We start from the raw sequence: 17365 nt of genomic DNA, 5'->3' as shown, positions 1-17365 counted from the left end.
AGAAGTTAGAACATTTTCTATGTATTGTTGATAAACAAGGCCCCTGGACCAAAATTAGCTGATATATTTACAGGAGATTGATATATACATTTATCTATGTACTGCTTTCATGGCCAAGTGCTTCACAAAGGGCCTTTCATTTACCTATGCACACATAGATGGCAGCAGAGCAATTGCATGGCCTTCAGGAGGAATAATGGTTCAGTGTTTGGCTCAAGGACACTTCAACGGGGACAGGAGGAGGCGGAGACAAACCAACAATTAATACGTCCCGAGACACAGCCACCTCGTACATATCATCTGGTTTTCATCTTTACAAGTTGACGAGAAGACCTTAAATGCACCATCAGACTGGCCCTCCAAATTTTCTGGTAAAATTCACATTATCTATGAAAATAATATGTTTAAGAGATGCATGTTGTTTATGTTACAAGTAAAAGTCCTGCATTCAAACTCCTATCTGTATTTAAAGTGTCACGAGTGAAAGTACTCGTTTTTAAGTATAAATGTCTTACATCCTCCCGAGGTCGGCTGGGACACATCACCTGCGCTCACAGGATCTGGTTTTATTGACAGTCCCTAAAGCCCGCACTGACTTTGGCAAAAAGGCTTTTAATTTTGCAGCCCCATCTGCATGGAATCAGCTTCAGAATGAACTCCAGTTGAAGGAGTTGGTCTCACTGTAATCTTTTAAAGGCTTTTTAAAGGACCTTGCAGAAAGGCAGTCTGTCTGTCACTGTTTTCAAATTGATTTAGGACCCAGGGTTTTTTAAGATGACATTGTTGTTTGAATATGAGTGGAAGTATGTTTATATTTTTACCTGTAAATGTCTCTGTCATTTGAAACCGTGCTGCTGCCACTTGCCAGGACACTTCTTTTTTTTTATCCTGGTTAAATAAAGGTTGGATTTAATGTCCTCTGCAACTGATATATTATCATACATGACATTAGGTTGTTGAGACTGATGCATCAATACTAATGCAGCATCTGCTTCAGGTGGAGGTTTTTGAATACGGGGTTATAGCCTACTGCTGGCTAGTTGTTTCCAGAGTTTCCTTTCGTCTAAACTTTTAAATGAAAAGTTTAGGAAATTTCTCTTCTGCGTAACTGACAACTCATGTAGACATCTGGAAGAGACAAGGAGACACACCTGCACACTGATGTTGTAAGGGGCCATAACTTGGCAAACATGTCAACTTGTCAACAATGGGTTGAATTTTGTATGTTTATCAAATGTAAAATCCTCATCTGAAAACTAACTACTAACATAGATAACTGTAAAGGAGTATAAAGAATAGTGTTGTTGTATCTGAAATGTAGTAGAGTAGAAAGTTGCATAAAATGGCCTCTAGTAAAGTTGGCCTACACATATACTGTAAGTCCTGCAGCGCTTAAGTAAATGTTAACAAATGTATTGTTTAAGAATTAGTCACACCATAGCCAACATAAAGGGTTTATTTTTAATGTTAGTGAGTTCAACCTGAAACTACTGGAACAGTTTGCCTTCCCAAACATTTCTGTAAAACAACTTGTTTTTAATTTGAAAGTTTTACAACAGGAAGTTCTGTAATACCTGAGTGGGCAATAAACTGCCGCGTCGACTTCCAAACAGCAGTTAGTCCCGCCTCCTGCTCCCCACCTGAGGGACTCACCTGAGCATCTGCCGTGACGTGCCGTGCCTGTCCGCACAGGTGTCGCAGCGTCGGAGAGCAGCGGATCCGGAGATGGCGGAGTCTCAGCTGGTGTGCATGGACGACGACCACGTCAACGAGAAGATCCCGGAGACTAAACCGCAGTTTTACTACAGCGAGGAGCAGCGCGCGGCCCTGGAGCAGCTCCTGAAGAACGGGGACGGTGCCTTCAAGATGCGCCTCAAAGAGGACAACGTCAAGGACTTCCTCTGCGCCAGGGAGGTCCAACTCATCCGGGATACTTTTTGTGAGTACGAGACGGACAGTGACTCCGAGTCTGCAGAGCATGAGAAGTCCAAGGCGTCCTCCAGCGCGGACTCCGGTGTCCACTCCACCTACTGGCCCGAGATGTCGGACACCGAAGTCCCGTCTCTGGACATCGGCTGGCCCGGCGGCAGCGGCGTCTACAAGGGGGTGACCCGGGTGTCCGTGTTCTCCCATCCACCCAAAGAGTCCGGGCCTCATATCAAGGAGGTGGTGAGGAAGCTCATACAGGAGGCACACAAGGTAACTTAACTTATATTATTAACCTTTGTTCGTTGTCCAATGTAAAGTGATAGACCAACACTTACAACTGACGCATGTTTCTTCATTTCTTAAATCAATTTAAAATCATCTACATTTTCAACCAGTTTCTAATAGGCTACTAATAGACCTACACATTTATCAATAATGACCTAATGTCATTTTAGGAAATAGGAAACTATTTTTGAACATCATCTCAATCCCAGAATCTTTTGGTTGAAGTTTCCTCACCCCTGGATGTGTTTTACCCCACTTTTTGACTTTTTTGGGGCTAATGAATACGTTTTTATTTATGTGAGAATCATGAGAACAACATGAAGCAAAGGTAATTTAAACCTTTATAAACAAAACAATTCACAATTATACATTTTAATCTATAATTGTCTTCTTCATTCATCGATTGAAATTTTAGAAAATGGTGGAAAATGTTCACACCACTTTACCAAAGTCAGAGGTGATGTCTTAAGACGGTTTATTTTGTCCGACCAACAGTCAAACCAGCAAGTATTCACATTTAAGAAGCTATAATTTAGGATTATATTATTATAGGATTTGGCATTTTTGCTTGAAACAAATGACTTGCTTAAAAAATCAATGATCAAACAGGCTAAAAACAATAATTTCTGCTTTGTCTTCTTACAGCATAATTTAGGTCAACCCTTTCGCTTGAGTTACATCCAAAAGCAGGCAGCTTTAGTTTAAAGGTCTCGTGACATGGTGCTCTTTGGACGTTTTTATGTAGACCCCCATATGGTTCCATAATACCATATTTGAAGTCGTACAATGCAGCCACTAGTCCCACAATAAGCGGGGGGGGCAAGGTGGAGGCTGGGGGTGGGGCCTTGACCAACTGCAACTTTGCTTGTTTGACAGCCACGATGTCTCTCTCTCAGGGGTGGGCCAAATTCTCTGGGCGGGCAAAGCAGAGAAAGGGGAGGTAACCTTGCCCTTTATGACCTCATAAGGAGCAAGATTCCAGATCGGCCCTTCGGAGCTTTCATTTTCTCAAAGGTAGCACAGGATACCTGGGGCTCGGGTTACACCTATCACCATTTCTTGCCACTGGGGGACCATAGGCAGGCTGGGGCAACTCATATTAATGTTAAAAACCTCATAAAGTGAATGGCCATGGGACTTTTTAAAGTTTGACATTTTAAAAAGAAAGGAGGATCTACTAAAATCTCAAAGGGCGTGTTCATTTGTAGAGTAAGGATCGACCACCATTTTGAACCTGAAGTCTTCATGTTGCTCTAAAAAAGACAAAGTAAAATGCGTATGACCAGATGTAAACCGACCGTGTAGTAAAACGTATCAGTGTCTTCTTGTACTTTATGTCCCTGACCTGAACTACTTGCAAAACAATAGGCCTACTTCTGAAATATATTGGCGCTTAGCCAAAACATGCATGTTATGGATTCGATGTATTGACTATAACCACAACATACATAAGAAATGCTCCTTTTCATCTCAATCGTCTTTATGCTAAGCTAAACTAACCAGTAGTAGTTTAGAGTGAGAGTGGTATCTGTTTTACCATCTGACTAAATTTCAAATTATTCCTTTAACTTTTGTTTAGAGTTTTGATTGCCATAAAAGTTAGTTCATAATCCTCTACACCCTTAAATTTAATAAAACATTAAACTAGGTTCCTGTGGTTCTGGTCTCACTCGACACAGTTTGCAAGGATAATAGTGGCAGATTCCGCATTGAAATTCATAGAATTATTTTTATAAACAATGGATCTGTGACTTCACACATAAGTTAACAAAAGTGGGCTTCTAATTTCTAGCCAGTGGCTGTCCATTTTACGCTAACATGTTTCACTGATGTGAAATCTTCATCTTACCAGCTGACTCGTTCTAATTTCTAACCAACAGCTGTGTGTTTTGTCAGATAAAGAGACAGAGTAGGTATCCCCAGGCAGTCTTAACCTTCTCTCCGAAACCTAAAGTATGTAGCATTATTTATATGGCTGATTAAAGATGCAGTAAGGTAAGCCTTTATTGTCTTCATCTTGGGCATTCGAGAGAAATTAAATGGCAACACTTTGCGCATAAACACGTAATAGACATACAGTTAACCTACACAGAAATAATATCTCATCCAATGCTTCAATGAACATTTTATAAATCTCACACAATACCCCCCCCCTCCACTTTCCTCCCAATCCCAGAAGAACAGACGAGAACCCACCCCCAGAACACATCCTCTCCCTCGTATGGCACTTCATTTTTGTTAATGATTGCACATTCCCCGTTAACTCATGCTGTGGTCAATAACTTCTGTATTGCATAATAACATATCAAATATAACAAGCATGTATTTATAAATAAAGATAATTATAAAAATATTGCACCATCAGGCATTGCAAATCCTATAACCGTAATTGCAAGTACCACAAATATTATTTAGTAAAATTAGCCACACGTTCATCACTCCAGCCAATACACACACACACACACACACACACATTTTATCTCTTATTTATTAATTTGATTGAAAGTGGCATAAATGAGAATGGCCAACTTACGTTCAGAACACCTATAAAACTGTGCTGTGTGTGCACATTTTGCACGTGCAGCATTTTTCAGTAAGACATTAAAAAGGGAAGGGTTAACAAGGCCTATAGCATCAATAAATAATACACATCAGTGAGTGAGTCATATGCAAGTTTAAACAAGCTGAGTGGTGCAGACGGGGAAGGCCATGTAGCTCTAAATGTCAGCTTCACATCACCCCCCCCCCCCCCCCCCCCCCCCCCCCCCCCCCCCCCCCCCCCCCCCCCCCCCCCCCCCCCCCCCCCCCAACGTCATGCAGCCCTGGTTTGGATTGGTGTTTCTTTATTTTTCCCTCACCCACTCAGAGGTTCTCATAGCCGTCTCTGATTGGGTAACATCCCAGGTATGCTAGAAGAGAACTCTCACCTGTGATTGGTGAGACATACAGCACCAGAGTCTGCAGTTGCAGGGTAAAGTGATAGGGTTTGTTCAAACTGGCACAAAACCACGGTTTCTCTTTTTGAGGTGTGGAGGACAGTAAACGTGTTCGGAACAAACTGCTTGCCTGTCTGAGGGACTGGTTGGTCTGAGCTCTTTGAAAGTGGATAGCTGCAGAGCTGTTGTTGAATAATTGGACATATCATGATGCATAAATTAATCCTCATTAATATCTATTTACATTAACCTACTCACAACAAGCTGAGATTGCTCCCCTCAAGGTGAAGTTCTACCGTACATCATCTCCTGAAAGCCTGCCAAGTACTTCTGCTTTTTTAGCATCGGGAAGTGCAAATGGTCTTTATATTTACAGAAAGGCAAGCACACACCTTCTGGAAGCAGAAAAAGGCTACATGAGATTGTTATCTCAAATCAAGAGATGAAGCACAGCTGTATAATTTATGTTCCAATGAGCTGTGGTTTGCAAGTAGAAATGGGTTTCAGGCCAGGTGTATCGCTACATGACAGATATGATGTTGCTGGTTGAACTGCATTTAAGAGTAAGAACAGCCTTGCAAGTTTTGCCTGTCAGGTGAGATAATAATTTTTTTAAATGCGGTCTTCATCTCTCCATCTTATGCAACCTTAGACTTCCACTCGACATTCAGATGCAAATATTGTACTCTTTACTCCACTACATTTGTCTGACAACTTAAGTTAATTTCCAGATTACAACTGCTGTCCAATGAAAACCACATATCTCCAATTTGGCGATTGTGAAGGTTGCTGATAAACTGAGGGAGGAAGTGTTTTTTTCTGTGTTGAGATCATTCTCCTACGTCTTTATGTAGATTTTCTTTCAGGGATCAGCAAAGTGATTACACCTGAGGGAAACATGATTGTGCGTATCAAAGTTCATGGCAATTAGGGTTGGGCATCGTTTTGGAATGATTGGACTGATTCCAATTGCAGTTCTTCCGATTCCGGTTCTTATCGATTCTTGATTGGGATTCTTTGAGGGGTGGCGTTGAAACTGGTCACCTGCCTATTTAAACAAATAAGAGGAACGTTCAATTTTGATTCAATGGTGGTTTGCAGTTTTGCAACGTTTTTTCAGTGAAAACAAAAGCCACACTAGAGCGCTGCTTACTGAGCACTAAGGCTGCAACACAACAAGCGCTGCTTCAGAAACCGTGCGCATATTAAATAGGGAAGCGATGATCGGATATGAAGCCAAATCCTTTAAAACGATTCTACTGGATCGTCATTTTTTGAAACAATTCCAAGTAGGAATCGGTTCTCAATGCCCAATTTCACTCAAGACCACAAATGTCCATCGCATGTTGGCACATTGGCACAATGGTAAAAAGTCAGGCTCTCCCCTAAGTTAGTAGGATTCATCCTCTGGGGACCTTAAATGTCCTTATGAAAATGAATGGAAATCCATCAAATAGTTGTTGAGATATGTCAGTCTGGACCAAAAAGGTAGGTCACCAACTATAAACCCCTTTTTTTCCTAAAAGGTTTTAAAAAAGATGGATTTACTTTGAGAGACGTGTAAATGTCTCCTTCCTTGGGCAAATATGTTTCTCAATACGCATCTAATAACCAGATAACATGAGTGTTGATATATACTTAATTTAGATTCACAGATGGTTTACTTGTTATAATTGATGTCACATAAAATTTGACTGAGAGCTGCTGTCTCACACTCTAAGTGATTGCGTGGAAAACTTGTTTAGAGGCCGTTGGATCAGGCCCAAACATGCATGCGTGTATGTATGCCTCAATAAGGAAATAAAAAAATAAAAGAGCCTCACACGATCACTCTAAATTGCACTCAAGAAAATAAAAACCCTGTGTGGCTGTGAAATTCTTCCCTGAAAAACAGTCATGTTTGTTCAATGAAGTATATAGTATTATGAAGATATACTGAAAATAAGACAACATTGGAAAGCACTTTGAATAGTCATTAAGACTAGATAAGTGCTATGTAAGAACAGCTTATTTACTATAGACTGATTCCTGTATTCTGGTACAGTATGTATGGTAGCTTGTGTGTTTTAACAGAAAGACACTGCTGTTGACATAATTAGCGATGTTAATCCTGGACTGGATCCAAACTTGAGTAACATTTAAATCGCCTGGAAAAACAAGTTCCTCCAAATCATCAACTGCCTCGGTAAATTATAGTTGAATTTTAAATCACAACACTTCTAATAGGTAAGTGGAGTGACATTGTGTTTCCAGACAGTGGGAGTGGTGAAAATGTTAATGAGTCTTAATGTTGCAGCAGTCGCGTTCTATGTTTCTTACTTTAATGTATATCTGTGACTGTGATGGATGGATGAATTAAATTGTTTTCTTTTGAAGTATGGCTTTAATACATTTTAGGATAGAAAATCGTAAATCTGCAATTTGCACAGGCCCGTGAGTAGCTTATATGTTGACTGTACATTTGTCTTTCGAATTGTCTTTTAACCCTGTGCTTGTTGTTGCTTCTGTAACTCTTGCAGCAAAGTTAAGTTACTCAATGTCCAAAACGAATTTCTCCTTAGGGAGACCAATAAAAGTACTTTGACTTTGAAATTGGCTGCTGTAAAAGGATCACCAAATGTGACCTGACTAAATAGCACACACACAAACACATCTTTACCAACCCACCTTGTCTGGGATGTTTCACAGTGAAACTAAGTGACAGGGATAAGAATCTGAGAACCACCAGAACGATATGGGCTAACATCTGTAGTCTCTGTGAAGGTTATGGCTACAACAAAGAGTGTCTTTGTCCAGCGGGGCAGTGGTGGAAAAGGATTCAGTTAAAACTAGTAATCCAGAACTAAAAATAACTCATTAGAAAAGCACAAACAGTCGTGTGATAAAAATGTTTAAATCAATTCAAGTCATTTTGAAGGAAAATCTCCTTTTAAAGTAAAAGCATGTTGGCTATTATTCAGGAACAAATGCTCCATGGGAGTGAAGCAATGGATATAATGTTAAAATCACAATACTTTAGCCAAGTATAAAACAAATAGTTAGCTAAAAGGAATGTATTAAGTTGAAATCGTAAATGGAAAAGTACAATATTTCCCTCTGAATTTTGGTGAGTAGAAGTGTAAAGAAGCATGGAATGGAAATACTCACTCCGTGCATGCGTAAGTATGTAAATATGGCATGTGAGTTTTTAATTATAGTCATATTTATGTCAATATTTGTATCTGTATTTATGACTGCCTTGTGTGTCTGTAGTTACTTGGCATTGACTTTGCATTTGAATCAGTCCCTGTTGTGTTCCCCAGGTGGTGGCCGTGGTCATGGACCTCCTGACAGACCTGCAGATCCTCCAGGACCTGCTGGATGCGTCGTCACGGCGCGGGGTGGCTGTCTACGCTTTGCTGGAGGCCAGGGGAGTGCCCCACTTCCTGGATATGTGCACTCGGCTGCAGATTAATGCGGTACATCTGCGGGTGAGGAGTGAGCTGAGCAAACACTGGAGAGCGTGACAGAGGGCAGTAGAGGGAGTGAGGATCACTAATACAATACACAAAGAGCAAATAAAGCTGGATGAAAGAAAGGAAAACACCTCAGTGGGTCACTACTCTTCTTCCTTCAGTAGACCACAACATTAATTATCATGGGTTAAAATATCATATCATATCTCACAATCTTTAGGAAAATACTGACAAGTAGAAGACGATATAAATGACATCAAGTGTGTTTGGCTTCTTAAAACATGATTTATGAATTTTCAAATTACATTTATTCTTAAATGTATTCAGTTCTTCTAAGGGTTTTCATGCCTTCAAACTACATAAGTCTAAAAGAATAACCCATTTTCCCAGTTACCCCTCATGGTATCATGAATATTAGTTCATGTTTATTTGCCAAGGCTAGGCTACTGATACTTCTGCCTTTTACTGCAACACAATGAAGGTGAAAGGAATTTCATTTGTGGTGCTCAAAGCATTGAAAAAAAAAACTCAACACCACCCTTTTTTCCAGGAAATATGTCCAGGATAATTGCACAATCAGTCCACCAGTTTGTATTACTTCTTTAGTAAAGTATTGGACGAACAGTAAAAATATATTACGTTGGAATGAGAGTAGTGTAATGTCTGCCTAGTAGTGTCGGATCAAAAGAATGAACCATATTAGAAGAAATTGATCTTGTTAATAATATGTACATGCCTCACAAGTATTACAAATGCATACCTCTCATTTTGACCAACCCATGGAAAAGTAGGGTGATATTACAAAAACTTCATTTTCATTAATAGTAAAAGAAAAAAATGAAATTGAATTATTCATGGTGTGTATTTTTTTTATAGAATACCTAGAATATAAAAATGTTGAATTATTCTTGCTTAATTCCCCACCTATGTATTTAACAGTTAAACATAATCAGCTTACTTTTAATAATTAACTGGTATTCTATGTGTTGCAGAATGTGAGAAATGACAGTTATTGTTCTAGTTTCAGAGAGAACAGCAGTTTCACTGGGCCAGACTGTCATCCTATCTCCACAGGGACACAATACCCGGCCTTATCTGCTGTTCGCAGAGTTTTGTAGCTCTGGCGTAGTCTAACTGGAGCACTGGAATACCTGCTTGTAGTGGTGTCAGTTGATAAGGCAGTGAAAGGCCTTTTCAGCTCACTGGGCTCTGTTACTCTTACTTCTCACAACTGAACATTCATAGATCCTGAGAACAGATCCAAAGACTGTAACTCGATGCTTCTGCAGAGGAAAAAGCTCCTCCCAGTGTGTCCACTCGGTGTTTACGGCTCCTTTCCTTTCTCTTCCCTAAGTAAACATATGTGGCTCAAGTTTGGTCCTTTCTTGCTTAGTTGACTTAAGTTGAATATATGTTGACATTATGTTGCAAGGTGTGACAGCTCAGTTTGACTTGGCACATCTTCAGATCAGTCATACATGACACAGCAGGGTTTAATAGCTGGGGCTGCGTGAGTTTACTCAGGTTTGCCGGTGTGATGCTAGGCCGGCTCAAGTGTGTAATCAAGCGGGTGTTTCTTTCCAGAATCTCCGGGTGCGGATGGTGAGAGGTTCGGGGCTGGCCCTGTCGTTTGGAAAGCTGCCCGGGTCTTTGTGCTCTAAATACATGCTGGTGGATGGAGAGAAAGTCATGTTTGGGTCGTACAGGTGAGCATGAGTAGGCAGGAAAGCCTTCAACTCACCAATTTAGCCGTTCACAGCTGAGACAGGACACCAAAACTGAACACTGCCTGTTTTTTTTCTATTTCTGGTTAATCTTTGGTGAATAGGCGGAAGAAGAAGAAAAAAGTTTTTTTTTATTGTAATACAAGAAAAGTAAATAGTTTCATGAACATGAAACGGTTTAGTAAAATTATTTCTACCTTTTTTTTTAAATTACAATAATTATAAATATCACTTCACTCATTTTTCAAAACATGAGATATTTTTACATTGTATAAGCTACAGTTCACTCAATATATATATAGCTTATTCATTTCGCAAGTTCTGTTTATTTGCATGTGAAACTAAACTGAGGACATTTTCACACTCTGAGATCCAAATCGTTTAGAGGTGTTAAAGGTCCAATGACATGCTGCTCTGTGGATGCTTTTATGTAGACCTTAGTGGTCCCCTAATACCATATCTGAAGTCTCTTTCCCAAAATTCAGCCTTGGTGTAGAATTACAGCCACTAGAGCCGGTCTCACAATGAGCTTTCCTTAGTATATGCCATTTCTGAGCCTGTAGCTTTGGAGGGGGAGAGGGGGGGCAAGGTGGAGGATAGGGATGTGTACTTAACCAACTGTCACTTTGCTCGTTTAAAAGCCATGATGTCTCTCTCTCGTGGATGGAAAAAGCGGAGAATGGAGAGGTAACCTTGCCCCTTATGACCTCATAAAGAGAAAGAGTCCAGATTGGCCCATCTAAGCTTTCATTTTCTCAAAGGCAGAGCAGGATACCCAGGGCTCGGTTTACACTTATTGCCATTTCTAGCCACTTTGGGGGCCATAGGCAGGCTGGGGGAACTCATAGTAATGTTAAAAACTCAAAGGGAAATGTTCATGCCATGGGAACTTTAAATATAGAAACTTTCTCTAAAAGCTTCCTGCTACAATAGAAAAGCTCCCAGACCAGCACTCTAATAACTCCTTATTAGGGACTTTCTGAAGCATGTTAAACTTGTGAATTGACTGGAATGCTTTTCGCAGCACTCTCTTTATCTACCCTAGGTTCTACACAGAAGTCTGTTGTTGTAGATCAACTTGTTGACTGTTAGGATTACTGATTGAGGCAGACGTGTAAATCCTGCTTGAGATTATTTCGAGGAGGCAAAACGGTCTCTGAGCGTCACCAAAATTTCAACTTTCATAAAATACACTGTACTGAACTGTAAAGTCAATATATAATTACCAAACATTTAAACTATTCATTGTTCTTAAACAGTGAGTATGAATATCAAAAATACTTTAATTCATTTAAACAGTAACAAAGCCTTAAAATCACCAAACACTATCAAGGCATCTGTAGGCTCATAACAATGAAAAAAAAAAAAAAAAAAAGATAGGAGGTGTTGTTTGACACGTTCTTTTTTATAGCTCGTCCGAACAGCCACATTTAAAGGTAAGGTGGAAAGCCAACCATAGAGAGCGATGAGACATAATAATAGGTCAAATATGGCAAAGATGGGGAATCATTTTGGAGTGTCTTTCACTGAAAGGGCATTCATGGTGTTGCACTTTGTTGTAAACTCCAAAAGTGACAAATACTTTCACACCTTGCCATTACTGCATGAAATGAGCGTGATTGTCAGATCCTCGGTTTCAGAAAGATAGGATTAGAAAATTCTCAGACGCTCACATTTCCACACTTAGACACGGTAGCCTTAAAGATGATGATGGAGAATATGCAACACATTAAGATCATAATGGTCAAAGCTCAAACCCTGATTGTAAGTGCACGTTTAGCCAATTTTAAGGGCCCCCTTTTAAAGCAATTTGTGTTGTTTTACATACAGTATATTTACATGAAGGATATTTAGAAGAAAGGGAGATATTTTTTAAAGGGCAACTTTAATAGAAATTTCCGGATGAAACTTGCACTTTGTGTTTGTACTAGAACATGTTTATGTGCATTACTGTAAAAAAAGATTTTTTATATTTTTTTATTTTTCTCATACTGCCTATGGCTGCTGCACCCTCACCCTCTGTATGTCTCTTTAAGCCCTGCTTCCGACAAAGCCCAGTCTGCCCTGATTGGCCAGCATGCTACCTGGAAACTCCAGAGCCTCCACTCCGTGTTTAACTAATTGAAGCTGGAGCTACTGCAACGGAGTATATGGCAGGACTATTTACCATGAAAAACCACCAATAAAGCCTTCTAAACCAAATATTACACAACCGGACAACCGGAATTTGGGGAAAAATGACAGCATTGGCAAAGATCACAACTATGTCACATCAGCATGTAGCAACTTAATAGTGAGCAGTATGATAACGTTAGGTTGTAATGGAACGAAGCAGAACTTTCCATCAGAAATCGCAAACAAAGGCTTCTGAACCAAACACTACTCAATCAAACATGTTTTAGCAGTAATGCAACCCGGAATTGGGGAGAATTTAACAACATTGGCAGCCCAGATAACAGATAATAATGCCATTAGCCATGTAACGTTAGCTACTATAGTTAGTAGTGGGCACTAAATAGAATATAGCAGCAGCAATTTCTAGGTCAAAATTGCAAATGACGGCTTTTAAACTGAATACTGCATGAACCAAAAATGTTTCAGGAATAATGTGACCTGGAATTGGGGAGAATTTAATGACACTGGCAGCCAATATGACATCTTTTACTGCTGTTAGCATGTAGTCACATGCAACAATTTTAACACCGCAGTGGCTTATAAAAAAGAAGAAAAACACTCTAGTCCTGCCTACTTGGAGCAGATGACCAATCGTAGCAGGCCGGCTTAGAGTTGCGTAAGACTTAGCCAAGAGGGGAAGAAACTGTTGAGAATTCGAGCGTTCAGAATAATTGGAAATTGGAATGCTTTAGCTCACAGGGATTTCTCTAAAATACGTTTACCTCATTATTTGTTTTGGCCACGTTTAACATGGAAATCCAACATTATAACAATGTAGATATGACAGAAAACATGTAAAGGCATAATATGTCCCCTTAAAAAAAATACACATAAATACTGTATGTATATATTTTTTTATCTACAAAATATATTGTTTTTATTCTATAGAATGTAACACTATAACACTATAGACCATTACAAGGTGACCATTACACAACTGAATAAGTAGTCTTGTTGTTACTGGGCTGTTGTTGCTAAGCTGAACAAAATCTCGTTTTTAAATCATAGTGAAATTCTTGTGACAGAAGACCCCACCATCACATGATATGACAAATACCAGACCCAAACTTCCTGCAAAAATAAGCAGATCAAAATGTTTTGGATCCAACATGAAGAGTTAAGCTGCTGTATACAGTAGCCTTTGTCTGAATACAGATGACACATCTTTCCACACGTCACGTGTCTTATATTAGCCACCGCTGGTAAACCACGTGATTGAACACATGGCTGATGAAGCACATTAGGAATAAATGATTATTAAGAAATTTGGGTCTGATTTTAAAGCTTTTAAAAACAGGAACAAACTGCAGCTGCTTCTTAAGGCTGCTGTCTACTGAAATGACTGTTCATTAAGAGTGCTGTTTTCACACATGATGGTTGCAGCAGCCGCATGTAGTTTTATTTTCCCACTGGGTTTAATCTGACAGTGTAAAATGTTGGTTATGAGCAATCTAGTGCATTCAATTTTTCTCTCTGGGTCAGCGTTAAAAAACTAGATAGTTAAGTTTTCGTTTGACTCGCTTATTCACTTACTCACAAATTCTAACACATAACTTGTTATTTTAATCTGAATGGGTAGTGTAACTATTACAGTTCACCATTTCAGGTCAGTGCCATGTACTTCTTGTGTCAAGACAAGCAACTTTTAGGTGTTTCTGCTGGTTGCCTGGTTAAGAAATAGTCTGGCATACCCCCCCTCCCACCTCCCTAAAAAGAAGAATTGTCATTTTTCATTTTCAGCAGGAGCTGTGGTCCCCCAGTTTCCAATCTTTATGCTAAGCTAACTGGCTGGCAGTTGGTTCATATTTAACGCACATATACAGTGTAAAAGTACTGTCAATCTTCTCAATAAACTCTGGACAAGAAAGAAAATAAGAATATTTTTCCGCAATGTAGAACTATCTCTCTACCTTTGACCTCTCTTTTCTCCTCCAGCTTCACCTGGAGTTCCTCTCGGATGGACAGGAACACGATCACTGTGATGTCGGGTCAGATCGTGGACTCCTTCGACAACGACTTCAGGGAGTTGTACGCTGTGTCTGAACAGGTGGACCTCTACAGGGAGTTCAACATCACTAAGCCGCCAATTGCAACACCCATCAGGAAACCAGAGGTGGCAAAAATCCAGCCTCTGTCCGTCTCCATGTCTCGCTTTCAAGTATCTGTCGGGGACTCCAGACAGGTCGACCTAAAGGTGCCTGCACATAAATACCACAATCCTAAGTACTCTTTAGTTTTTGGGAACAGTACAGGGCTCACAGGTTCCCTACAAGATCTGTCGACCCCCAGCGACTCGCTCATTGGCGGGCTGAACCTGAGGAACGGCCTGCAGAACCACATCCTCCATGGCCGCAAAAACAGCAGTGACCACGTAGACCGAGTCCCCCCACAGAGTCCCGGTTCTTCTGTAGACGAGGAGGATGAGGATGGAAAGGAAGACTTGAAGAAGAACCAGGTCTTCGGAGCAAAGAAACAACGAAGCTCCTTCCGGCACTTCTTGAAAGGCAGGGGAGCCAATCAGAGCACAATAGAGGAAGGCGTGGTCACTCCTCAGGGACCCTCCCCCACCTATAAGGTGTCAGAGACCAATGGCGTCGCAGGAAATGACCTAGAGGACTCGTTTGAGATCATTGAGAAACCCAGTCTACTGAAATTCAAAACCAAGAAGCCCTCAAAGATCCAGAGAAGTCTTTCTCTGCAAACCATCAACACCGGAGACGAAGACGGTACGTCCTCACATAGTCTACCATTGTGTTGTCTGTTTGTTTCATCATGGTCCAAATCCGGGCAAAAGATTACTTTTTATTATTTTATGTTATTTTTCCAAACATTTTCTAAAGCCAAATTTCTTAAGATAAAGAAAACCACATCAAAATACATGTATTTAATCTAAAATGCAAACATAAAAAGTTATGAAGAGCTCAAACTATAATATAATTCCATAACAACTACATAAAATATGGTGTAAAAATAGAAAGCAATTAGCAGTTGAATTTTTGTGCCAAGGATCTTAAGTTTCTCAAGGTTCAAGGCTCAATTTATTCTGAATTAAAAAAATATGGATTAACTTTACACCAAACTGAATTGAAATTGAAATGTAATCTTCTAAACAAATACTTTGTTGGACTTGTGACTTAAATAAGGACAAATAAAATCTAACGTTAGAAGCTAATTCTGTCAGGTGGAAAATATCTTTCAGAATGGCCTACATCCTCTATAAATGTAGTTAAAGGTAGGGTAACTCATTCTGTCAGATGGGAAATAGTCTTTGGTGAACTATGGTAAACTGCTCCTCAGATCTCTGCAGGGTAAATCAGACAGATAGCTAGACTATCTGTCCAATCTGAGTTTTCTCTTGCACGACTAAAATAACCTTTGAATTTACACATGTTCCACAAAAACAAGTTCCTTCCCGATGATATTTTGCAACATGGCTCTGTCCGGTGCTTAGCACCGCCCATGAAGATTGTGATTGGTTTAAAGAAATGCCGATAAACTAGAGCATGTTTTTCTCCCATCTTAGAATGCTTTGTGGACTAGCCAGACCCTCTTCCGCAGCACTGTGGAGGAAGGTCTGGCAAAGCAAGACTAGATGGGAAATATGCATAAGAATGGCCTACCTTCAACACCAGATACCAGAAAACATGCTATATCATGATATATCTTAATCAGAATATGAAAGGACCTACAGTATATCTGTTTTATCATTCAGCCCTAATTGTGATTTTATTTCCTTCTCTTTACTATTTAGGGTTGTTATTATTACCTCATCCAAAGACGTCTTTTTTTATTTGTTGAATGTTTGTCTGTCAGCAGGATTACAGAAAAACTGCTGGCCCTATTTTCATGAAACTTGAATACATGACTTGTTTTTCACCTTCGTCTAACATTGCATTAATGTGGTGTCAGAAGAATTGGAAAAATGTGTTTCCAACTTGAAAAACTCACACTTCATTAACATTGTAAGAAAGGGCATGCCTTGACGGAGGTCTGTGCTCGCTGAGTGCTTTTCTAGTTTTAAAATGTATCTCCCCCCCCCCCCCCCCCAACAGGATCAAAAAGCCGCCGCCGGCATCAAAAGAAGAACTGCATCCAGTCCTGAGATCAGAAACAAGAGGACAGTCCGTCATTAACGTTACAAAGAGCAGCGGAGGATCTCGGGGCTGAGTCACAGGATAACCTCACTGTAACGGGATGACATTACTGTCTCTGGCCTTCAGGTTAAAGTCCTTATGGGAGTGACCACCAATGCGATGTTGTAGTTTAACTAATCATGTGAGTAAAAACACTTCTCCAGAGAATCTCAACATTGAAGCCCATGTTCTGCTGGAGAGAGATTTCATCGCCATTGTTTTAGTTTTACTGTTGTGTTTTTTTTTGTAATTAAATTATTCAACAGTGTTTTTATATTTCATGCTTGAACCAGAGCAGCCCAGACTGTGACCAAGGTAGCTTGGGTGCATTAGATCACACCTGGTTGCTATGGAGACTGGAGAAGTTGTGCTTGTGTTCCCTCAGTGTCGCCTTACAGAGAGGACCCTTGGTAACAGAATAAGTGTTCATCAGAGAGTGTTGTACATGCTGTGAATTATGTACGCAGTGCTGAGTGGTGCCGTGTTGACACAGTCCAGCTTTGTTTCTGCATACTGTGTGAGGACTCTGTATGTTTACACTTTGGGTTTGTTCAGGTAAAACTGGCAAAGATAAGAATGGGAATCCTTGAGAACCACTTTAGATGCAAATAATCCTAATTTTGTAGCAGAAATTGAATAAAAGAGATGAAAACATCAGATAAAAATGGGTTTGTGTGAAATGTCAAGTAAAATTCCAACTTTCCCAACAAGCCAAACAGGCTATTGTA

The 17365-nt window shown here is 40.0% G+C and overlaps 1 protein-coding gene across 1 annotated transcript; it reads left to right on the top strand.

The window, feature by feature from the left end:
- The first annotated feature begins 1620 nt into the window (after positions 1–1620).
- Positions 1621–17365, top strand: fam83fa (family with sequence similarity 83 member Fa). The gene is made up of 5 exons (XM_034894669.1): positions 1621–2199; positions 8453–8620; positions 10190–10311; positions 14440–15230; positions 16557–17365. The coding sequence occupies exons 1-5, from the start codon at positions 1726–1728 to the stop codon at positions 16604–16606; spliced, it is 1605 nt and encodes a 534-aa protein (XP_034750560.1). The 5' UTR covers positions 1621–1725; the 3' UTR covers positions 16607–17365.

This window comes from Etheostoma cragini, chromosome 15 (assembly GCF_013103735.1).
Source record: "Etheostoma cragini isolate CJK2018 chromosome 15, CSU_Ecrag_1.0, whole genome shotgun sequence".
NCBI classification, from domain to species: domain Eukaryota; kingdom Metazoa; phylum Chordata; class Actinopteri; order Perciformes; family Percidae; genus Etheostoma; species Etheostoma cragini.
This window is presented reverse-complemented; position numbering and strand designations above follow the sequence as displayed.

Bases quoted from the DNA above. Each gene is read 5' to 3' on its own strand.
- fam83fa (XM_034894669.1), top strand. From the start codon at position 1,726: ATGGCGGAGTCTCAGCTGGTGTGCATGGACGACGACCACGTCAACGAG. The intron at 2,200-8,452 runs GTAACTTAACTT...TGTGTTCCCCAG, and splicing joins TCATACAGGAGGCACACAAG to GTGGTGGCCGTGGTCATGGA. The intron at 10,312-14,439 runs GTGAGCATGAGT...TTTCTCCTCCAG, and splicing joins GTCATGTTTGGGTCGTACAG to CTTCACCTGGAGTTCCTCTC.